The sequence below is a fragment of the Dermacentor albipictus genome, chromosome 1, assembly GCF_038994185.2.
Source record: "Dermacentor albipictus isolate Rhodes 1998 colony chromosome 1, USDA_Dalb.pri_finalv2, whole genome shotgun sequence".
In the NCBI taxonomy this organism is placed as follows: domain Eukaryota; kingdom Metazoa; phylum Arthropoda; class Arachnida; order Ixodida; family Ixodidae; genus Dermacentor; species Dermacentor albipictus.
The window spans coordinates 372,456,958-372,482,312 of NC_091821.1; the positions used below are offsets into that span (position 1 = coordinate 372,456,958).

At 45.3% G+C, this 25,355-nt stretch overlaps 2 protein-coding genes across 3 annotated transcripts in view; one reads left to right on the plus strand and one right to left on the minus strand.

Moving 5' to 3' along the window:
* Positions 1–25,351, plus strand: LOC135905452 (putative glucosylceramidase 4). 2 transcript variants are annotated; one of them, XM_070531890.1, is made up of 9 exons: positions 1–387; positions 1,137–1,328; positions 1,924–2,088; positions 4,563–4,696; positions 10,027–10,199; positions 12,462–12,705; positions 18,211–18,435; positions 23,724–23,861; positions 25,237–25,351. In XM_070531890.1, exons 1-8 carry the CDS (start codon positions 336–338, stop codon positions 23,754–23,756), a joined length of 1,218 nt encoding a protein of 405 aa, XP_070387991.1. In that variant the 5' UTR covers positions 1–335; the 3' UTR covers positions 23,757–23,861; positions 25,237–25,351. The 2 variants fall into 2 exon arrangements, with proteins under 2 accessions (XP_070387991.1, XP_070387990.1); XM_070531889.1 differs by lacking the exon at positions 25,237–25,351 and adding an exon at positions 22,459–22,564 and having other exon boundaries at positions 23,724–23,851.
* Positions 1–25,355, minus strand: part of LOC135904071 (uncharacterized) — a 592,735-nt gene that overhangs the window by 437,289 nt on the left and 130,091 nt on the right. The window lies entirely within an intron of this gene.

A 25,355-nucleotide genomic window follows, 5' to 3' on the forward strand; every position in this document is an offset into this window, starting at 1 on the left:
ATCACGCGACTACGCGCAACGTAGCTTTCTTGAGTTTCAGCTGACCAAACGCTCAACGTCGCTGCTCCTTTTACAGTGTCAGCACGGAAGCCCTCCTCGTCTAATCTCCGCGCATGCACGACATCTTTCTTTTTTGTGTTTCTGCTGAGCAGGTGTGAAAGGTTGTCCTGTGCCTCACGAGGCAGCTCCATCCAGTAGCGCACCAGGAGCTACTCGTTGTCGTCCAGCCTGGGCGCTCACTTCACTCGAGTACAACGGCTGTCGGAAGCAAGCCATACAGTTTGCGCATCAACTTCAGCTTGTGCACTCTCAAAGTTTCCGAGATATAAAGGGAAATGGGAAGTGAATTGTTAATCGCCGTAGCTGTAGTCGCAGCTCTTATACCAGGTAAGCGTAAAATATTTTCTCAGGGAAAAGAGCTTACGCCACGTGAGGAGGCGATGTTGAAATTGGACGAACTTTGCAATGGATAAAAATCATAACTGACAAATTCTAAATTCGTAAAAGTCCTACAGACAAGATAGCGATGAGGGGACCTTGGGCTGTAAAGGGGTAATGGCACGCATTAGAAGACACTGGCAAGCAACGCATTGCTTTAGATAACACCGACTTTTTCAAAGACATTGCTTTTGCCTATTTCGCCTGCACGGCTAGCTTGTCTGTATAATGTTGCTCAAAGCAAGCACACCTCTAATGCCCTTTCACGGACTTCAAAGGATGCTGTGAGAGAGCGACGAGTGAAACGTTTTCGCGAACAGAATTTAATCTTTGTAAAGATTGACGCAAGACCCCTAAAATCTTGGAACCAGTCCCCATAACCGTAAACTTCAAGGAAAATTCTATACAGCTGGCAGATATGAAAGCTAAACTCCAACAATGGTCTCCTTTATAAGTGTTTCTGTTCTATCTTCATTTTACTAACGCCTTGCTGTCTGTATACGAGCACTGAGCAGGCGCTTGCACACAGAGCAATCATTCGAGATCAAGCGTTTCCGAACTTTTCTTTTGCAATGCTTCATCATTCTTATTCTCAGACCGACAGTCTGTGTGCACGCACAGCAATCTTGTGAGCAAAAGAGTACCATTATGAGTCCTAAACCACTGTCTACGAATTTTACGACGTATTTCAACCATAGTCGTGGTGCCCGAGTGCCAAAGAAGGGACTATAGCCATGGCAGCGTCGTGTGCGTCTGCAACGCGACGTACTGCGACTTCGCTGGTGACATCGGGCTCCCGCCGAGTGGGTCAGCGTTCGCGTTCGAGAGCAGCAAGGACGGCCTACGTTTCGCCAAGACCAGCATACCTCTCAGCAGGGCGCCGACTCAAGGTCAGTTCCCATTTTTTCAATTCCCAGTTTCAATGTTTCCTGTCCATTCAGTCGCTGTACGCTACCCAATACGACAGGGTGCACGCCAACAGTACTACAACGATGATCTTAAAGTGAAGGTAGGGCTCTTTAACAAACTCCCCTCTTGCCATTAATCACAATCAATTACGTAACTGGTCACCTAAATGAAACTATAAGAGGGTCACTGAACTCAAGCATGACCTCCAGATATATTGCATGAGCTTCTCTCAAATGGTCGTGTTCAAGTTACTGGCACAGCATGAAAGGGATAAAACAGGCGCAGTTATGCTTCCTCGCGAGTAGAGTGCTCCGAAAACGTTAAAGCGAAATGCTCAAGCCCAAATGTTTGCTTCTACTACTGAAGCCTCAAGGACATATTGGCACACACTGGCCTACATATCCCCTTTTCCCTTTCCCCTGCGTAGAGTACCCATCACGGCTCAGTGCTGGTTAACCTCCCTACTTTGCATTTATCATTTGCTCTCTCTCTCTCTCTCTCTCTCTCTCTCTCTCTCTCTCTCTCTCTCTCTATCTCTATCTCTACCTATTCCTTCACCGTTTATTCGTTTGACAGACACAAGTGTCAACGACACGCTCCTGCTCGTGTTGGACTCTTCAAAAACGTACCAAATTGTGTACGGCTTCGGAGGTGCCTTCACCGACGCCGCCGGAATAAATGTGAAATCTCTCCCGGAAAAGTTGCAAGACGATCTCATCAAGTCTTACTACGGAAAAGAAGGTAACTCAAATACAAGGGATATGTGCTGAATGCTGCTGGGTACTTGAGTCTGACGCTGGCGTACTGACATTTAAAAAAAACCACAGTGGTCTACTCAGTATATGCAGACGAAAGCCATCAATAGAAGCGCATACATAATTAGGAACCAGCAGTACATAGAAGGAATACACGGTCTGGCTGTAAGACATAATCAGCAAGGCGAAGGAATTTTCGTGCAAGGAAACGCTGCCGTCCATGCGACCGTAGTTTAATACTAGTAAAGGATTCAATTCGTTTCCGTAAAAAAGTATACATTGAAGTTGACGAAAAATTGTTCTGTTCCGAGGGGTATATCTAGAAAAATAACCACCGCATGTGGAGTAAACGCATCGGCATCTGGCCTAACCAGCTCCCAGTGCTTCAAATTCTGTAGTAATTACGTCTCATGGTGCCATCTGCTATCCTAATCAACCTAAAGCCTCCTTGAAATTTTCGGCATAGAGAGAACTGATTAGCGTTTTTCTAAAGCATATAAAAGTATGCGTCGATGACTTTAATGAGAAGCTGGACGTATGAAAACGCATAGTTTAAATGAACCGTATACGGAAACGTTCCAGTTGAGAAAACTGCACAAATTACGTAAACAGTATTGAATAGCCTATCAGAAACAAAACAAAAATTACGCAACGAGCATCTCTACGGCAAGTGGGGATAGCCTACCTAATTATGCTCTCTTTAGTGCTTGCAGTCGACGAAGCAGTACTCGGGAAACGTTATACTTAAGAGGAAGCTTTAGCTCGAGTGCTCCTATCTAAATACATGTAAAAGGAGAATTAGTTTTTCTCGGCAACCACTGCACCAAACTTGACGAGGTTTGTTGCATTTAAAAGAGAAACTTCAAATATAGTGACTGTTGGTTTCAAATTTTTGAGTTAGGTTGTAAATTTTATATTAAAAATCGGCAAATATTGAAAATTTTTAGAAACGGAACTATGAAGCTTATGTCACTCAACAACGAAAAAGGATAATGCAATTCTGTGAATTGCATCTGATAGTACATCTAAAGCGGACAAAATTGGTATGTTGTACATGAGTATAAAAAAATTTAGTATTATAGAAACACTGCTTTTGCAGAACCCTTGTAAACAACGTAAGAAATTCACGTAAGATGTAAAATGACATATCGAATTTGTCCGATTTGAACGATCTAATAGATGCCGTTTACAGAACCACGATATCTGTTCTTGATGCAGAGCTATGAATTTGTAAACTTTGTGCTTCTATTTTTTCAAACGGTTCAATATTTGAAAATCTTTTTAACAAGATTCAGGCCCTAAATCGAAATTCCGCTAACAACAGTCACTAGAATTGAAATTTGTCTCTCAAATGCAACAAATTTCGTTAAAATCGGTCTAGTGGTTATCTCAGAAAAACATTTTTTTCGTTTTACATGTATTTCAATAGGTCGCGTCGGAGCTGGGCCCGAGCTTCATAGCTTCATAGTCTTCATACCTGAAGTATAAGTTGCGCCATTCCTGTTGTAGATTACTGTCCCTGAATGATGTGAAGTGAAGAAATACAGTTAGAAAACTTGAAAATCCTGGCTACCTAAGCTGGCGCCCAGGTACGGAGGCGTGCACTACGCGAGTACCTGGCCGAAATATCAGGTGGCTTCCTAAATTCCAGGACCTGCGCCTAATATGGAAAACATTTTGCATATAAAATTCTAATTCTTATTGGGATGCCCCGGGTACACTCGCGGCGTCGCCTTGATATCACTGTAATACTTTCCGGCTACTGGATTCCATCGCAAGAAAGCGAGTTTTGATTGTGACAATTCTTTTGTAACCGGTGTTCACGGTATTCATAAATCTTGTTTTTCTGCCGCCACTTCTTCATAAGTTATGGGTTTGTAAAATCCATTGGAACCTAATTTAGCACTGACCACCAAATCGTGCATGTCAGTCAACTTCGCATCACTGGACAGAATTCTGTATGCAGCATTTCTTCATGCCAGGTACGGACAATCCCAGCTACGGCGTCTACTTCACTCCTTACTAACGATATTTTGTTTCAACCTGATGGCAAATATCACATAGATCCATAGACACTTATCTCCTTCAAGGGGCTAACGGTTGTTTTTTTCATAAAAATGAAAATAAAAGAAAGAGGTTTCACCCTATAATGGTGACGGCTACTCCTTTTCTCATAGCAGAAATAGCTATATGAAAGATATGTAGTAGGAAAATGAAATAAAAACGACCTCACAGTGCCAGAAATCCACATCACACAGTCATATACATCCACGAATATATAAATGTAAAAGGCAAAGGCAAGTCGCACCACAATGAGTTTGTAAACAAAGATTAATTCTTTAAAATTTAGTCCGTAGAGTGACTCATGTTATGACAGCAAATCCAGTCCTCAAAACCAGTGACCTCTCTGACCATTTCCCTCCATTTAGAGCTTACTGGAGCATGTATTTGTGGCTACAGGAATTGCGTACAACATGGGCAGGGTACCTTTGGCGAGCACTGACTTTTCGGAACGCAAGTACACTTACGACGACAGCCCCGGTGACTTAGAGCTGACAAACTTCACACTCGCCCAGGAAGATCTGGATCTCAAGGTAATTATGCACATTGCACTAAACGCCAAGCTATGCTAAAACTTGAACTGATGCATCAGCATGGTACATAGTCATCTGGACAATCATCCTTAGGTTATTTAGATACACTGCACGACAAAGTCATGTTCCACTGTTCCGCTGAGTGCTGTACATGGCATTTATGTATTTATTTTTGTACCCTGTTGCCGTTGTGAATGTTATTACTTCTATAGATCCCATCTATAGTTGAGCCAGGGTACCAGATGCATTTTGCATTATTTTCTGTGAAAGATAGCCAACCATGCCTATCCTGCCTCAACTCAACGCAGGCCACCCGTTCAGACTTAACGTCAACAGCACCATCGTCTTATTTTTCATCCACTGCAGGACGAAGGCCTCTCCTCAGAGATGCCCAATTACCCCTGTCTTGCGCCAACTGCACCTGAAAATTTTCTAATTTCATCACCCCACCTATTTTCCGCCGTCCTCGACTGTGCTTCCCTTCCCTTGGCAACCGTTTTGTAACTCTAATGGTCCACAGGTTATATACGGTACGCGCTACATATCCTGCTGAACACCACTTCTTCCTTTTAATGTCAACTCGAAAACCGTCTTCCCCCATTCGCTATCTAATCCAAAACGCTGTCTCCATGTGTTCTCGACCATTAACTATTGTTCTCGAGCTTCTTTGTTAACCATCAAATTTCTGTCCCATAAGTTGGCATTGGCAAAACGCAATGATTGTACACGTTTCTTTGCAATGACAATGGCAAGCTTCCAGTCAGGATTCGGCAATGCTTACGGTATGCACTCGAACCCATTGTTGTCCTGTGAATTACCTTCTCATGGTGAGGGAGCCATGGAAGTAATTGACCTAGATAAACAAATTCTAGAGGCTGACTCGCGATCATGAATTCGTGTTTGATTGCCAGGCTATTGAACTTTATCTTTGTCTTCTGCACATTATTCTTCAACCCTACTCTTACACTTTCTCGGTGAAGGTCCTGAATCATTTGTTGCAAATCATCCCCAGTGTTGCTGACCGGGGCAATGTCATCTGAAAACATTATCATAACTCAATGTAATTGTATGTAGACCCGGCCGCGTCTGACTCAGCTTCCGTTTGATGTGCACTCTGCTGTCCTAACCACCGACGACACACATTACACGGTCTTGCTAACTGCTGTCAGATATGGCGTAGAAATACTCTTTCTTTCCTTCCCTTTTGCTTCCTTCCTTCCTTCATTCATTTCTTTTCTATCTTTTTCTTTGCATGACACAAACTCTAAGGCACTCTATCCCACTTCTAGGTCAGAGAAAAACTTCGTCCAAAGTGAGAACAGGAACGGAGAGAGCAAGCAAATGCAGTTTTACGCACAGGAAGCCTAGCAGTAGTTCGGGCGGTATGTGTTGCACTAAATGTTCGCAGTGCCGCGAAAACTTGTCAATCTTTTTAGAGGGCTTGGATGATAATGACAAGCTGCTGTTTAATTGAACAAGAAAGCTTAGCGCAATAAAAATCACGGACACAAGAAAGGCGGACAAAGACAATCGCTTTAAACATGGCGAATGCTCCGTTAGATGCGTTAGAGCGGTCGCAAAGCCGTGACATTTTGAAAGAGCGCATGTTTTATGTGCTAACAAAAGGCCCAAACTTGAAGCTTAGCGGCGGAAAGTCCCATAGAAATTCGTAATCCGTGATGTCACAGAGTTTTCTAACATCTGGCTAGTTATTTGAGAGAGAGAGAGGGAGAACCCTTTAATGAAAGGCACAGATTTTAGACGGCATATAGACATCGCTGACATGCTGCTCTGCGTGGGGAAAGGAATCGGGGAGAGAAAGAGAGAAGGAGAGAGGCGCAATAATTTGACGGCTAACGGAAACAGTTCAACTGCATGCGAAGGTAAACCAACACTCACCTCACACGGCTTGTGATCCTTTTTCAGACCAAAAGGGGAGCCCATATTTCTTAAATTAGCGCAGATTATCCTTTGGTTTGAAGGTGAAATTTAGGAAGCAAACTTCGGCTCATATTCACTGGGTTAGCACATTAGCCTTTTCCTTCGGACAAGTGGTCAGATTGCTCTCGAAAACTAATTTACACTGTTATCCAGACTGGCCACAAAATATAGGAAAATGAGGCCTCATGCAACGTGCAATGTTCGCTGATTGATGTTGCGCTATCCATGCGACTCGTACCACCGACGTATTTTCCGCGTGACATCAACGTACCTTTGTCGCGCCTATAGCAATGTACATGCTGTAATGACGCACGAAACGCATTTCAAATACCTACCGCTTTCAACGACGTGGGAAGAAACCATTCATCATTACAGCGTGGATGTTGCGCCACGTGAAATACACGAGGTAGCGGCGTGCCTAAACAGCGTTGGAAATGCGTTCCACTGTTTCCCGCTTTATAGTTATTAACACCCCAACACTAGAATACATACTTATTCCAACGACTACTAATCACGTAGTAGTCGTCGTTAGATTATATCATTGCATTTAGTACAATAGGGTTTCATTGGAAAGATAAAGAAAAGAAGTTTAGAAGCCACTACGTTATCATGCAGAAGCAGTGCAGGAATGAGTACATGTAAGTGGCCAGATGCGACAGAGAGAATCGGCGACTTCGTATAGCCCCTTCACAACCGACGAGATCGAACTGCACGACGCCGTTTCGGTGTACAGGTTGGGTAGCTGTCTCGCATAAAAATAATTTCACTCCCTTTGCGTGTCGGTGTGTGTAGTCTCACACAGCACAACGTCAATGAACCAACAGCAGGGCCTGCAAACATTTTAACTTCGGGGCTCTGATATAAGCAGTGTGGCGGAGTCCAACGAATCCCTCTGCTAGCCACATTAGCTCTATCCCGAGAATACTGCTTCGCGGAAAACCCGTCTCCTCTGCGAGCTGTCAACCAGCACCTCTTTTCAGCACAAGCGTTGATAAAAGAAAAGGCACTCGTCGACCGCGCCATCGCACTTTTCCTATCTCGCTCGTGTGTTGCTTTCTCCTCCGAGAAAGTCGTCGACCGGAAAGTGGTGCTCGGCCCTCAAGCCTGAGCATATTTACTGATACAGCTGCTATTCCTGGACTTGTGAAATTAGGCGCAAGCTGCTTTTCCCTTCTTTCTTCTTGGTTTCTTCCGTAGCTTTCGTCAACCTTCCTTCATCTAATTCCACCCCTCCTTGGTTTTTATTTTCAATCTGCTTTCTTTCTTCAAAACCTCTGCACCAAAAAAAAATGTGAACCTGTTTTCGGTAAAGCGTGCAAATTACTGATAAGGATCCGTTAATTTCGTTTCCAGCTTTTCCCCGTTTCTACTCAGCCCTCCCACGGCTCCAGATCTTAAGTTGAATCAGAGTTCTACGTACTTTATAGGGTATATGCACAGTGACACCTAATAGATGTACGTACATATCGGTGCTTGCTGCTTCGGCTTCTGCTCTGCCCTGCCCTTGGTAGTTTGCTAAGCGTCGGCTCGTTTTCGATAAGATTTCGGCTGTGTTCACTATCCCTGCAGAGGGATCTCGCTGACACTGCGTGCGACCTTACACTGCACGCCACATTTTTGCACTGGCGCCCTTTGGGTTACGTGGTCCTGGTGTATGTATACATCAATACAGCAAGAAAATTAATAATAGCAATACAGTTCCCTGTTTGGTTAGTTGAGGTTTCGTGGTTACGCATAATACTCAGGCGCAGACAATAACTTAAACACGAAATAAAGAGAAAATGACTATGTATCGTAGTTCTCATTTCATGTAAACCTTGTCTGGAAACGTGCCTACTGCCATTTTCCCTGATGTTTTCATTGAAACTGCGGTTGCACTTATATATATATATATATATATATATATATATATATAGCGTGCACAGGCAATTGTCTGGACATTTCGCTTTACCGCTGTGTTGTCATAAAGACGAAGTTATTAATCACGCAGCCAGGCACACCTGCCCTCAATTCTTCATGTCAGTCTGACCTGGTAAAATATTTTTCAGGCAACAAATTAATACATTGCAGGCTCACTCGCTTCGCTTTCTCACAAAATACCTTTGCCAGGGAGAATGCAACACAACTATATAGAAGGGGGAATCCCGGAAAATGTGTTTCTTTCAACTGTTATGCAATGTTGTGGAACAAACATGAAGCTGCCAAATAATTACTACTTCCTTGGGAAAAATAGCAGCAGTTCTATTCCCGCGGTTTCAGCAAGTTATGGAATGAACAACCTACCGGTATCATCCATAAATATAGATATACATATATACAAATACAAATCTATGTTTTGTGTCTTCTATAAAAACAGGATTGACTGGGAAAAGCTGTTCGAAAGTGTCCACATCCTTCTAGAATGTAGTACACATCTTAACGCACATGGTCAAAAGGAATTGTGAGTGGTTGCATCTTGGCACCGGCCTCCATTGAACAGGCTTTCATTTAGGATAAGTGAAAAATAACTTTCACTTCAACCAACGCAATGTGACACAACTACGGTTCAGCCTTCTCGGCTGAAACCGAAAAAAGTACGTCGAAATGGTTTTTTTTTTCGGAATTCGGATTTACTAAAAAATTACAGTGAAAGCAAATTTACCAGAGCGCTAAGACAACGATGGGCACGCTACTAGGACCCCTACATGCGCCCCGATGCAAACCGCCTGGTGAGGTGAACGTCACCGTAATCAAAGTAATCTTTATTAATTGGGGCCGTTTTGTCTGGGCACAAAAAATATAGAAGCGGGAAACGGCATGGTGGGGAAGCCCTGTCTCGGGTCTTGCAGCATTCGCGGCACAGCCATTGTAGTGGATGAACGAGTTAGCGATGGTAACGAGGCGTCGTGCCTACCTAGGCATTTTCTTCTGCACTATTCGTTGAAGCTATGTAACCACATAGTGTCACAAACAATGCCTCATTCTATAATTGTGTGCAAATATCAAATGCACTCACTCTTGATTCCTGCGTAGTCACATAGCCGTATGATATTGTGACTTTCCAAGACTTATGCTCGAAACACTTACTATTCTGTGTATTGGTTGCAAGTAAGGTGTAGAAGAGCAGCGTCTGGTAATTGTGCAGCACGTTGAAGCGTCTAGAAGATTAGTGCATCAAATATTCACCGAGAAGAACAAATACTGATTTGGTTTAGCGCAAAAAAAATTGTCAGTCTAAAGTAATGCCGGTGAAGGTTCATGTGGAAAAGATATAGTGACGTGAAAAAAAATCAGTGTCCTGGCGGGAATGAAAATTGAAAAATAAAGTACGCCCAGCTCCAGGAAAATAAAAACCAAGACCACTGAATTCTGCACATACGAGTACATTGCTGTCTTCCTGTTTATCGCAGATCCCGTACATCAAAAAGGCCACGTCCCTAGTAAGTGGGCCCTTGCTGTTGATCGGAAGCGCTTGGAGCAGTCCAGCCTGGATGAAGACCTCCAACACACTCGAGGGCGGAGGTGTTCTCATAGGCGAACCAGGAAGCGCCTACTACAAGTCATGGGCAAAGTATTACGTCAGGTACAGTGCACAACAATCTCGTAACACTTGTTTCTCGTGCGCGAGCAGCTTACTGACTGCGGTAGCAAAAATTAGCATAAATTGGGGTTTTCGCTCATCGTGCTTTTTGAAAACTCCCTAGTATTAAAAATTACTCTGGCGTGCTGGAGTAAAATGCGTCACATTACATCATTTTTACTGCCACCTTTAAGAAACGTAGTAAAAGTATGTCATTAGCCGACTTTACGACGTGCGGAGTTTTTTAGATAAAGTTAATAGAAAATACCCATAAGGAGCTTAAAACCACGTGATATAGAGCCTTTGCTCAAAATCACGTGATTAAATACTGCCAACGTATTCCGCAAGCCCTGACAAGGTCCCTTCCAGTTAAGCCTATACTTAGCAACAGGTACGGTCACGCTATCCGAAAACATGCTGTGGTGGCGTATTGGCCAAAAAATTGCTGTGTTGACTTCGGCGGTGGTCCAAGAGAAGTACGTACGGCAGCGCCGATCCCGTAAGCGTTGCTTGGGCACACAAATGAGCAATTTATGATTGTCAATTTGTTGAGTTGTGAAAGCTGTGAAAGCTGTGCACTGAGCAGGGTCGTATTTGTTTGTTTACGCATTCATGCAAGCAGTACGACTGTTCCACTTCCGCCGAAGCTCGAGCTGGAGTAGCAAGCCAGACATCGCGACGTTTTGTCGTCGTTGTTTCCTACGCTACGAGGAAATACAATTCCGCAGATTCAAGATGAGGCGACATATTCTCGAAACACGACACTTGGCACCATAACCGGTGAGCTCTCAGGCCTAACACTTGGGAATAGCCGCAAAGGCTTCGTGACAGGAGTAAAGAAATAGTCCGACTATCCTCCCCAACAGCCTTCACACGTATGAAAATAAATACTTACTCGCCAAGCAAGTGAGACAGCCCAGCCAGCCACAAGAGGAGACCGCATGGTCTGCTACATAGAAATGACCTATTTCCATGGGCTGTGAAGGGCGCAGTACCCGCCAGCTCAACCCGAGCTAACCAAAAAACAGGCGGTATAGCCTGGCGCCTCCTGCAAACAAACATGTATCCTAAACGGGTGGCCTGCGGCAGATTCTATGCAGGGCAATATGATGATCAATGTAAGTTAAGTAAGGGTATAAACGGCTCTGCCACATATTCTATGCACATGCTCGAAGGCGGCTCCTTTCGAGGAACGCTAAATTCAAAACCGCTATAGCAGTGGGAGACCCTGTTGCTCAGCTCAGACCAGCGAGATCAGTTTTGGGCCGTGCAGCCAGCCGAGGCAGCTGTTGAGACCCAGGGGATATCGGCTGTCTGCTAGGGGAAGGAAGGCTGCTTCAACCCCCGCAGTTGCTGGACTCAATGAAAGTTGATTCTCTCTATATCCAGTTTTTACATGCAAAAACACGGACAGCATGCACGGCAGTAAATTTTTAACCCGACTGGTACGTAGTGCAAAAAGCCCATAAACGAGAATGCGTTACGGGACCAGCGGTTTACTCTCTTTTCGCGTTCTTGTTTACAGTATATAGGTGAAGCACGCACAGAAAAAAAAAAAAAGTTAGCAAGGAAGCCTCCTACGCGTGATTACCTTGGACTGCGACGAGCCAGCGGTGCGAGTTAAGCATGTGCCATAGTTACAAAACATTCCTAGCCCGACGCTGGATCACGCCAACCGTCACAATGTCTGGCCAATACAAAAAAACCGAAGACCCATCGTTGCTCATACATTTCTTGCAATTGAAGTTCTCCAGATGGAAATTTCTTGTAACTATCATGGATGTTAGGCTCTGTTGAAAAAAATAAAACTAATATGATTCCCTAATCGGATAATTCGATATGCAAGATATAAGATACCATACAAAAGCCCGCTTGCCCCTTATGTCCTACCAGTCTGCCCCTTATGTCATTATGTCAACCTTGGCAAGTTTCGTCATATGACGTTATCGGATGTAGGAGTCATTGGGAATACGGTTTCCTTATTTTTTTCAGTAGGGTTGATGTGAAGCGTCTAATACTACTGATCGAACAAAACGAGCAGGCCGTCAGAAAGCATATGTTAGCGCGTGTATGTTGCCGCGCAAGTGTGTGCTATATACAGCTAGCCTGTCGTGAAAATGAGCAGTCGTGTAGTACGCGCGTCCTCCTCCCGTGTAAGAAACATCGTTATCGCCCTGTCATTGTCCTTTAATAGTCTGCGGAGTTAAAAATGCCTTGTAATAGAATCGGACCTTTTTTTTTCTCTTTGTCCACTGGTGATTCCAGGTTTTTGCAAGAATATTTGCGTCAAGGCATTCGTTTCTATGGCGTCACGGCGCAGAACGAACCGACGACAGGTTTTGCGCCCACCGTTAGCTGGCCGGCCCTGGGTTTTACGGCGCAAACTCAGAAGGAGTTTATCAAGCTCGACATGGGGCCTGCGCTGGATGAGGCCGGCTACGGTGCGGACGTGCTTCAGCTGCTGATCTTCGACGACAGTAGCGACAGTCTCCCGGAGTGGTCAAATGTGGTGGGTGCATTACAGTGCCAGGGATCACGCTGTAACGCAGTTGACGTTTTTATGTTATTATTTTTTACATATTTTAATGCATGCCTGCAATACCAGTAACCTAGAGGTCAAGAAGGACCGAAACACTCAGTTGTATACCACGGAAAACTGACGTTGAAAGCAACCGTGGCGCTCTTCATCTGACACAGCGTTTAAACCTAACAAAACTCGAACGATTATTTACATAATAATTGTTTCGGCAACGAGAATTATGAATATGCCTTAACCACAGTGACGTGTGCAAATTTCACGAACCTAACATCATAGTGAACAGCTTTTAGTACCGCCCATGTACAGGGTGTTTCTACGAAGACATTAAGCAATATTTAAATATAGCCGTTTTGAAATAAAAGGACGGTTCCCTCGGATACATGCCGTTAGTGGCGGCGACAATGCGGTGACGGGTGATACGTGGTTATTAACCAACATTCATTAGTTAAGTTTCCAACCTTTAGACTATCTTGCTCCGTCCACCCAACCGCTCTCATGACTTTCGATTGTTAAACGCCGTGTACTTCAGGTCTTCTTCAGACTTTCCTTGAAAGGCCGTCTCCGGCGGGAACGACGCAGTTCTTTGGGAAACAGAACGTGCCTTTATAAAATCTTGCTGGCCATTATATCCAGACCATGGCCTTGATATTGAAAATAATGCCTAGGTTTGGGGAAAGGTGAGGCTTCTATCCCACCAGCCCCTCCACAAATATTTGGCTACACCTCTGCACTCGCGTTACGATTCCAACGAGTTAAATAAGACAGCGTGGCAGCATGCTACTCAGAGTTTCTTCCAGATTTATATTCCACTACAGAAACCTATGAGTTCGAACTAAAGTTGCGCTCCCTCCCCCGTCTCCCCTACCCAGCAGGCCCGAGGAGCCATATAGTCCCCTTCGTTTGACCTGTGCGCACACTGTTACGAACTTGCACCTGCTGCCACCAGTGTTACGACATCCAACCGGTGCCGCCAGTGTTAGGAACTTGTACCGCTGCACCACGATAACGGCTTTGTGGTCCCGTAGCGCTCGTCACCCGTTTCGTGACAGAGCGTTGGTAGCGAAGACTCCGAGCCTGGCGTCGATGAGAATAACAAAAGGGACTTTATACATTATATACAGGTTATCATACAGGACATGAACGGGTCGGCACTGGGGCCGAGTGCTCACAACAAACGCGACTGTTCTCGCACGACGACGTCCGGCGAAAACGCGTTACACATCTCACCCCAGTCGGGAGCGACACTCTCTCCCGGTGGGTTGGCGGATCCTGTTTTCGAGCGGCGTGTCACTGCTTTTATAATCCCCGAGGCCCATTGTCACTCAAACGGCCCAATACAAAGTCAGCACACGACGGTCGTCCGAGGGGTCCAACCAGCGACCGCGCTGGCCACCCGGTTCAAAGTTCGCGCGCGCGGTGACCTCCAGGCAAGGGAGGTGCGGCGCCGGGCTGTCGGGCACACGCGGACACGTTTAAACACGCTGCTTCGCCGAGGCTTCTCCTGCGCGAAGGCGCAGCATCTTGTCTGGTGAAGGGAGAATTATGGCGCTCGCAGGATAGATTCCGCATCTTGCAGATTCGGAATCCGGGCTTGTGGTAATGGCACAACAGCATCCCCGCCCTCAGATAAGGCGCCGGGAAGACGAGCTGCCTCCACGTGGCTCGGATGCCAGGCGCGCACGTTCGTCAGGCTCGTCCAAGTTCACGTCCAGTGTCGGGACGCCAGGTAACATCACGTGCCCAGGTCCGACTCGCCAGGACAGGAGCTCTGCTCACCACGTCGTCGCCAAGGCACCTTGACCAGCTCCGCTCGGGTCGTTCCTAAGACCTTGCTTCTCGCCACTGGTCCCGCTTGGTCGTTCTGCAGCTTGCAAAACCGACCGGCAAAAGGCAACACCCAACACGAACAAGTGCCCTCTGTCTCCCGTCAAACACCAGACAAGGCCATAATTCAAATCAACCTAATTAATCGCTATCCCCTTTTGCTCCCGCTGCAACAAGAGGCAGGTGTACGATCTAGCACACAAGGCTCAAACAATCAGTTTTCAAATCATCAACACAACAAAATAGAAACAATTATTAATCAGCAATAATAATTACAAATAGAATGGTCCCCTTGAAATCGCTTGGGACCGAAAACATACTTCTGAGGAAGCAAATGAGGTCATTCATTTTTCCCGGCGATATTTTCGCGGAATCTGAAGCTGCTTATATTTGCGACCCTGCTTATCCGTGTAGCGGCGGTACAATAAGCCAGGTTCCTTGCCAAATGAAACCCCCTTTTTTTCCACTCCCCGTTTGACGCTCTTCCTCAGATCGGCTAATGAACAATCTTCCTGTTGCTCGCGAATCAGACTTTTTCTTTCAACTGCAGCCTGCTCCTGCCGGCTGGCGGAAACCGGAGCGAGTGCGGAGCCCGCGTCGCCTAATTGCGGCGTCGAGTCTATATCGCGGCTAGCACTGCACGCGTCACTCCCACTCACTTCCAGGACCCGCTCGTCTAGGCCAGCCTCCGAGCTCTGCCTCTCCCGTGACTGCTCGCCACTCAAGTTACCGTGATCGGTCCGTGTGCCGCACCGCCTTTCGCTCACCGACGCTAAGTCAAGTTCCCTCGACAGCGGGCGCGCTTTGGATCGCGTGGGGGCCATGTACGCCACGTCGGCAAAGAATGATTTGCCCTGATCCCTCAGCAGCTGCTCCGAGCTATTTGAGAAGAGGTAGGAAAATTGCTCCGGGAGGGCGGCTGACACAGCGGCTTCGGTGTTAAGTTTTCCAAACTCTCCTTCAATGATAACCGTTGCGATCGGTAAACAGACACTCTCCTTCTCGGCCACTTGCCGTATCCTAACGCACTCTCCCGTAAAATCAGTCAAGGAGACGAAAGACGGGTGAACAACGTCCATAGTTGCTGCAGAGTCCCGAAGTGCACGGCACTTCTTGCCGTTTACCTTAATTTCCTGCACATAGGGCTCCAATAGACGTATGTTTTTGTGAGTTTCCTGTATCGTTGCAAAAGCAATTCTCTCTGGGCAGCTTGCAGCGATGTGCCCTTGCTTTTTGCAATTATAGCAGGTTAACGGTTTCCGTTTTTCAAAAAAACGCGTCGTATCATTTCGCTGTTTTGTTGCAAAAGCAATTTTCTCTGGGCAGTTCCCAGCGATGTGCCCTTGCTTTTTGCAATTGTAACATTTCCGTTTTTCGGGCTTTCCGGAAAACCCATCTCTCCTATCTGCCTTTTCTACGCGCACTGCCTTGCTGTGCAAGCTGCGGCGGGTGTAATACTCTTCCGCTAACTCTGCTGCCTTGTTTAGCTTAACCTCTTTTAGCCTATCTTGCAGCCAGAGCCGGACATCCTCATCAATGCAACGGTAGAACTGCTCCAACGCGATGCATTCGACAATTTTGTCGCGGTCGTCGTAAACCTCTTCGCCCTTCAGCCATTCCACCAAGTCGGCTTTTAGACGAAACGCGAAGTCAACATTCGACTCCTTACCCTTTTTTGCATACCGGAACCTCTGCCGGAAAGCTTCGGGCGACAATTTGTACTTCCGCAGTAGCGCTTCCTTCACATCACTGTAGCTCTCAAACGCCTCTTTCGATAAGCAAGTTATTACGTCTGATGCCTCCCCAGGAAGCAAGGCTAACAGATTCTGTGCCCAAAGGGATCGCTCAATGCTATTCCGTTCGCACACGTGCTCAAATTTCACGAGGTATTTGGCCATATCCTCTCCGACGACAAAGGGTGGAAGTTGATCGCGTATTCTGGGAACATTAGAAGTGAGACTAGGCGCCGGCGAGTTATTTCGGATCTCCAACTCTTTCATTTTAAGCTCGTGCTCACGTCGCTCCCTCTCTCTCCTTTCCTCCTTTTCCTCCTCGCGACGTTGCTGTTCTCTCCTTTCCTCCTTTTCCTCCTCGCGACGTTGCTGTTCTCTCCTTTCCTCCCTTTCCCGACGTTCATTGATTTCCGCCCAGGCCTCTGCGGCTTCCTCAGCCGTTACGTCCCCAGTCCTCATGACCTCAAGGATCGCATTCTTTCTTTTGGTTGAGCCCAACTCAATGCCCAACTCCTCACAAATTTCGAGAAGTTCCTTCACCTTGTACTTCTCCATCGTTCACACTGTCCTCCTGCTGTTTACCCTTTTTGAATATACCTGCCGTACGCTACTATAACACTACTAGTAAGACATATGCAAGTATTTCACACACTGCCCTTTTTACCCCCTCAGCATCCCCTGGTTTTCAAAACACTCTTACTAGGCTTGAAACACACAAGGTTATCACAATGCAACACCAAATCCTTCCTTAAGCTACTATAACCTGTGTCAAAGAAAGTCTGGTGTTTGAGGTAAACTTCAGGCACTCACCGCGCCGAGGTAGCTGATGCCGGTCAATCCCGTAGCTGCCATCCAGAGTTACGAACTTGCACCTGCTGCCACCAGTGTTACGACATCCAACCGGTGCCGCCAGTGTTAGGAACTTGTACCGCTGCACCACGATAACGGCTTTGTGGTCCCGTAGCGCTCGTCACCCGTTTCGTGACAGAGCGTTGGTAGCGAAGACTCCGAGCCTGGCGTCGATGAGAATAACAAAAGGGACTTTATACATTATATACAGGTTATCATACAGGACATGAACGGGTCGGCACTGGGGCCGAGTGCTCACAACAAACGCGACTGTTCTCGCACGACGACGTCCGGCGAAAACGCGTTACACATCTCACCCCAGTCGGGAGCGACACTCTCTCCCGGTGGGTTGGCGGATCCTGTTTTCGAGCGGCGTGTCACTGCTTTTATAATCCCCGAGGCCCATTGTCACTCAAACGGCCCAATACAAAGTCAGCACACGACGGTCGTCCGAGGGGTCCAACCAGCGACCGCGCTGGCCACCCGGTTCAAAGTTCGCGCGCGCGGTGACCTCCAGGCAAGGGAGGTGCGGCGCCGGGCTGTCGGGCACACGCGGACACGTTTAAACACGCTGCTTCGCCGAGGCTTCTCCCGCGCGAAGGCGCAGCATCTTGTCTGGTGAAGGGAGAATTATGGCGCTCGCAGGATAGATTCCGCATCTTGCAGATTCGGAATCCGGGCTTGTGGTAATGGCACAACAACACCTATTTGTGCGATTACGCTTCCCTTTAAAAAAGAAGCAAATATGAGGCGTTCACGAACACATGAATTTGTACTCGTGGCTGTGCCCCGAGAGAGATGGATCGGGAAAGAAAGGAGAAAGGCAGGAAGTTAACCAGAACGAAAAATTTGATTTGCTACCCTACACTGGGCACTGGGGAAGGGTATAGTGGAAGGATAAGAAAAGCAAGAGAGAGACAGAGAAAGAGACTCTCACCCACGAGGAGCCCATGCAAACGATCACAAGTGACTTTCGCACCGATCATTGTAACCTGTTATCCCGTGCTGTGATCTGCAATGAGAGAGCGATTGCGATTCTGGACTAATATACGTGCATATGACCATGCAGGTGCTGAGTGACACCGAGGCGGCCGAGTACGTACGCGGAGTCGCTGTCCACCGGTACTCGGACAAATCCGTCAGTCCCGCGGGTCTTGATCACGTGCACGAAAACTTTGAGAACAAGTTCATCTTGAGCACCCAAGCCAGCGCTGGTTCTGCGGCTAAGCCCGAAGACAAGGTCCTACTGGGCAGCTGGGAGCGTGCCGAGGAGTACGCGAGCAACATCATCGAGGTGAGGTTCCGCTCTTGCGCCAAGCACGGTAAAGGAGTGTGTCAGCGGATCTCAAATGCATCGATATAAAGCTTCACTTAGGCAAAAGAACATTTATACAACCATCACAGATTATTCATATGATGCTTCAGCATAATGAACGTTAAAATTGACGCGAAGACTGAACATATGAATCCTAAATTAAATTTGACATGGCGTTCTTTACGAAATGCTTAGAAATAACTTTTTGCGTCCCAGTAGTTAAAGCGTCTGGAAGCATTCATAAAGGTTGCGTGCCGGTTTCCGCGTTTTTGTGAAAAGGCTAGATGACTCACGAAATTTATAGTTTTCAGGAAATGCGGAAACGTTGACTCTTTAAAGTGTGCGCGTTAATTAGAGGCAAAATTAATATTGATAAACACTCGAAATGTGGGTTCTGGTGCCGCCAAACCAAGTGGATGCTTAATGGCTGTGGTGCTGGGCTGCTATGCAGGAGGCCACGGGACCGAACCCCGGCCACAGCGGCCGCATTTCGATGGGGGTGAAATGCGAGAACATCCGTTTACTTAGAGTTGGGTGCACGTTAAAGAATCCATGGTGGTTCAAATTATTCCGAAGTCCCCCACTACGGCGTGCCTCATAATCAGATAGTGGTTTTGGCACGTTAAACCCCATCAAAAGAAGAAAAAATTAAGTGGAAAGGAGAAAAAGTGAGCGCCAACTTGCAACTGAATTTATTAAATACAGACACCCATATTTTATACATATCGGATTGACATTGACACAATTGTGCAGTGCGCTACATGTGTAAAAAATACAGCTTTATATCAATGAAAATCGACGAGGCATGCCATCCAGACCAAGAATTACAAATCACCATAGTGAATCTAAAAATTGGCACTCATTATTCTGCAATGAGACAGACGGGACACTAACACAACCATCCCCCTTTTTCTTTGTAAAAAAAAAATATGGGTGCTTCTGCAGTGTGTAATAAATTCAGTTGCAAGTTGGCTCTCTTTTTGCCCCTTCTTCTTTCCACTTAGTTTTGCGGCGCCAAAACCGACATTTCAAGCGTGAACCAACTACCCCAACATCGCATTCTGTTGATAAGCCCTCGTTGTCGGCCTGTTTATAGACGTTGTATAAAAAGTTAACCAAGCTTCCCCACTGCACTGACAGGATCAAGAACCGCAGCATTTTCCTATTTAAATAAAATGGCAACCATGCTATCGGTAGCGTGTACCAAAAGTATGAAGTGTGTGGGCTAATTATGTGAATTCAACGTAATCACTGAATATTCGTTTTCTGGCAATTTACATGGGTTATTGAAAGTGTGCAGTTGTTTTTTCTGCTCTCTTCGGCGAACTACGTACGCGAGCCATGTTGTTTGTATTTCATTGAAGTGAAAAGCGTGTTGCGGGCGATGTACGATAAATGTTTAATCGTTGTACGCTATAGTTACAGCCTGCGGAGAAAAATAACTTATTCAACCTTCCACAGTGTCATCTACTGCCGTTATCCGCAATGTTTGCGCGAGTCCTAAAAGAACTGTACATGACACCGTGTGCAAATTTGGTTCAAATGGGGTAATGGTAACTGTAATGCTCAGAGAAACTTTAACGTTTCCTCCTTAATCACAGTCATTGTAAATACTAAATTTCCAAATTTAGTAAAATTAAATTAAATTAAATTAAATTTTTCATCATTTCTATACATTGTACGATGTTGTTAGTTATTTTCGCCAATGTCCTTGGTGAAACGAACAAGAAACCGCGTATATATTTGGTGAAAGCAAAGTGAATGTTATCGATAACGTGTGTGCAGGTATCAAAATGTGTGGGTGAATTGTGGCTTCTGCAATAAATTGCGTATTCAAGCGCTCCGAAGCGTTATCAGCGGGCGTTACTAGCAGCGCAAAATTGAAAACGCTTCCCTGGCGCAAGTATAAATTCCTCTGCGACTAAACTTAGCGGGAATGGAGGAATCACTATGTTGAACCATTGTGGACACCTTATATGCGTGTGGATCAAATACAGCCTTTGAGAACTATTTCTTAAGCAAGTGCCCGAAAGTGTCATGCGGTCGTTATCAGCCTTGTTTCCAAATGACTTGAGGAAACTTTACGGTACACCCAGTTTATACTTTGTGGCAATGAAGGAGAGGGGCGTGTTACGTGTATTGTATAGCAAACATTTAACGTTCTTGGCTTAATTAGGAGCGTTGAAGATAATACTGAACCCTCTTATTTTCCCCATTTTTCTTGCGTTTCATGAAGTTGGTATACTACCTTCACCCGGTATCCTCGCAGAACTAAACAAGGCAGCTTGATTATATTTTGTGGACTAAGGGTTAGATTACTGGTAATTGTACGCAATGTTCGATATTAATTGCGGCTTTTGCAATAAATTGCGCAAGTACCCTTTAGCGTTCTGGGTGTGTTTCATAAAGGCGCCAATTCAACCAGCTGCCCTGGGTTAACTGTATATGCCATCGAGATCAAATATAGTGAAAAAAGTGGGGAACATTAAAGCGAATGTTCTTGCGAAGTGAGATATGTGTAGATGAATTACTGTCTTTGTAGTAACGAAGCACTGGATAAACGCTTGACAGTGTTCGTTATATATATATATATATATATATATATATATATATATATATATATATATATATATATATATATATATATGGAAAGAAGGCAACGTGCTAAATATGGGGTTTATTACAGGCAAATCAGATTCTTATTGGAACAGTTCGAAAGAATCAGCTTCGCTGAAAATTCGGTTGTGATTCCGTAAGGTTAAACTATTATGCTACCATTTATCTTACACATCTCTTTATAAAAATTTGGTGACAAGAAAAAACGTCATTTCAAGCTAATTAAGTTATGCTGCGGGGCATTAACACTTTCATCATTTATACGCGATTGGAATAGTCAGCTTGGCCCCTATGGATGCTTGTCTTTACGCATGCAGGTTCTTTTGCTTTTTGGACGTGCCAGTACTTAACTACGCATTTGATGCGTAAAGCACGCATGGCTTTAGCGCACGGAATGCCCTAGACGCTGTAGTGGCTGGATTGAGCTAAAGGTGGTTGAATTGGCTGCCACACTCACGCATTCTCAGCCTTGATTATAGCATGTGTGACGCACGGCTAAACGTACAGCAATGTTACTGCGGCGCCTGAAATGCGTTCCACGTGGTTGGTGCTGGTCAGTGGTCACCGGTTGCATACTGACACGTGGACTTTGTTATCTTTTACGGGGGAGCGCTTTTCACCGTCTAACAAATCTTATCGCTCAACGCGTGGCACGCCCGCATGTATTGGAAGTTCTTGGAATGTTATGATGGTTCTATTGTCACCGAAGCTTGCGTAAGCTGATTGCACGTGCGACGCGAATTGTTTAGAACTTTCTTGAAGACACGCGGGCGCCACCAATTACTCTGGAACCTTCCGGACATGTATAAAAGCCAACGCGCTTGACCGAGAGATCAGATTATCGACGATCACCGACCGTGTTCGCCGCTATGCCTGCTTTTGAGGGCACAGGTTCGCCATATAAAACGCTAGTTTCGTAATTCTTCACCGTCACCACTACGTGACAATACGTTTATTACATTATGGGCTTTTACGTGCCAAAACTGATTATGAGGCACGCTGTAGTGGAGAACTCCGGAAATTTTGACCACCTGGGTTTTTTTTTAACGTGCACCTAAATCTAAGTACCCCCACAGGTGTTTTCGCATTTTACCCCCATCGAAATGCGGCCGACGTGGCCGGGATTCGATCCCGCGATCAGCAGCCCGACACCATAGCCACTGAGCAACCACGGCTGGTTACGCAACAATACGTTAGATTTTCTGATCATGTCCGCTTCTTTATACGTTCAGTTAAAATATGACGGGTAACAAGTTGTTGCTCTCTCCTCCTCGCTATTCCTGTTTTCTTTTCCCTTTCTTTTCTTTTTCACTTCGAACATTACTTCTATATTTCACCATTGGGTTAACGGTTGGATTGACTGGAACCTCGCCCTAAACACTGAAGGCGGCCCCAGCTGGGTTCAAAAGTCCGCCGACTCACCCGTCATTGTGAACGCCACTGCCCAAGAGTTCTACAAGCAGCCAATGTACTACGCTTTGGGCCAGTTCAGGTACTCCGTTAACCTTCGCTGAGTGCTTGAAATGAAGTGCCTCTGGTTGATTGCTAACTATCAATAGCGGTTTTGATGAGGTGCCTGTTTTCATAATTAAACCTGGTCTGCAACACCTCTAGCCGACGTAGACGTTTCTTCGACGATGTTGTACACTGGTTCGAGGCTTTTACGCGGCAATATTTATCAGGGAGGGCGTACCAGACCTTGTGCCGCAGTACAAAAATATACGTGGATGATAGACGATGCACTGCGCATTGAACTACCTTTACAATTGTGGTTATAAAAAGTGTGGTTATCACTAAAGATGAAAAACCTATATACAAATAATACCAAAGCGCACTTTTTTTTCTAGAAGCGTCACGTAAAGGAAAGTCAAATACCGATACCCTGTTCACAAATGGGCCTGTGGACTAGACAACATTTCGTTGAACACCCTGACAATAAAATCTAAAGAAAAGCTGAACGGAAAGTTTTTTTTTATCCATTCAAAAACCACTACCGTAAATTGGAAACATTGGTCGCGCTTTTTAGACAATCACAAGAAAGGAAGACAGGACAGGCGCAATATTGCGCCTGTCCTGTCTTCCTTCCTTGTGATTGTCTAAAAGGCGCAACCAATGTTTCCAATTACATTGAACCAACTTGCCTAACAACGCATTCCACTACCGTAAACTTGATTCTTACTACAACTGCACTGACAAAAGTAACAGCGGCAAATACACTGACAAGCAGACGGAACTGAACACCTCAGCTTCACACAGAAAAGCTGTGGTGTTTGCCTTCGTTACCGTATCTGTGTTTTCCGCGCTCTTAATTTGTAAAGCGGACCTCCTCGCGAATACACGACTCTTTTAATGTGTTTCTGATTCGCAATCAAATTATTTTGTTGTCTCAACTGTCTACTGTTGCAGCAAAAATGTTCCTTGTAGCAGCCTTAGATCATTAGAACCGTGCTTTTCTATAAGTGTTTATTCTACAGAAACTAACAAAAAGAAATGAGTGAAAATAAGCTTTCAATTAGGTATTTGAAAACTTTGCGTACCACTGTGAACTAGCCAAGCTTTTGATAACTGGTCGAATCAACTGTAATTGTGAACCCCTTCATTGGCGAGTGCAGATGGAGGCAAACCTGTTGAATACCTTCTTTCTTTCACAGCAAATTCCTTCCAATGTCGACTACAAGGGTTGAGTCACATCTGGAGCAAGCCCATTCTCATGACACGCCTGCGAAACATCTCCAGCACATAGCCTTTGTTACGCCGGATTCCAGAATTGTTGTGATCGTCCTGAAGAAGTGAGTATTAGAGATAAACATCTACAGCAATGAATTCCAGCTGCCTGTAGACTGTGTCCAGGCATCCATGGCTCGGTTTTGAACCTTACAGACTTGCCTTTTCAACGTGTAATATTTCTAGACTGTTTATAGCCACAATCATCAACAAATCTATTTCCTGCTGTCCATTATTGGTTCGTGTAGAGCTGCACAAGGTATCAGTAAACAAAATATTTAACAAAACCATTTCCTCCAGAAAGGTCTCGCTGGAAGGGATTCGACTTGCGAAAGGGTTGTCTTCAAGAGGTAGCAGTGGGCAAAGGTGTGGAAACATAGCTTTACTGTAGGGTACTGAAAACTACTATATAGGAACCTAGGTATAGGCTCTTACAATACAAAACCGCAGAAGAACACAGTTATAACAACCTATAAACTAGAATTTTTTTTGAATCAAACTCTGCTGTAATGCTATTAACCACAAATACAAATAATTGCAGCGCTGTGGCAAGAGCGATCAAATATATTCCCGCTCCCTAACCCCGCTTCTCGCAATGCTGCCTGGTTTTTGCTTTCCTTACAATATTTAAGCCGCAATACGAACATCGATGCTTAAAGCATAATGCCAGTAGATGCTTTCCGAGCGAGATGTTTATACATCCATCTTAGCTAGAAACTAAAGGAAATAAATAAATAAATAAAATGTGGGACCGAGGTGCTATACGCTGTTAGTAGATAAGGTGTCCCTTCTTAGAGCACAGTTGCTGTAAAAGAGTACTAAGCTTACGTATTGCAGTTTAGACGTTTCTCGCTGCTTCCTTCACCTTTCTCAGTGCCACTGCACTTATTTGAGGGCTCTTTGCTCAAGCACGCTAAGACAGGTGTGAGATGAAAATTTTGGGTCAGAAGAATGCGACGAATTCACCACTTTCCTACACGTATCTGAATTTTCCAGTACCTTCTGTGTCGTAATAAAAAAAAAGTGCAGCAGAGATCGAGGCTCAATGCGGTGCTAACAATCTATGAAAAGGTCGATCTATGAGCTGTCAATCCTCTATACATCCAAATTAGGCTAACTTCATTAGGAGTATAGTTCTGCTTCTTAGACACAAAGTGCCTATTTTCGTGGTCGCAGTATAGGCTCCAGGTTTTAGGCACTCTAAAGATGACGTTCTTTAATCCCAACGTGAAAGGCTGGCTTGAAAGTGTACCAAGAGGAAAGCACGCTTGATCCCATCTTGCTTATTGCATGTTGCCTTTTCGTGATTTTATTTTTAAACATGCCGACATTTGCTTTGCACTGCCTATACAACAAACATAAGTGTTGTCGCTGCATCAAACCGCTATCTGTTGCCGATAGTGGCGTAATACTCATTAACTTTCTGTTTGCACCTTTCAGAAACGACAACAAATACACGCTGAAGATAAAAGACGTGTATAGCGAAGGAAGCGTCCAGAAGGTCATCAACGAGCGGTCGATAACTACGTTCGTCTGGAAGGCAGGAAAACCGCGCCCCG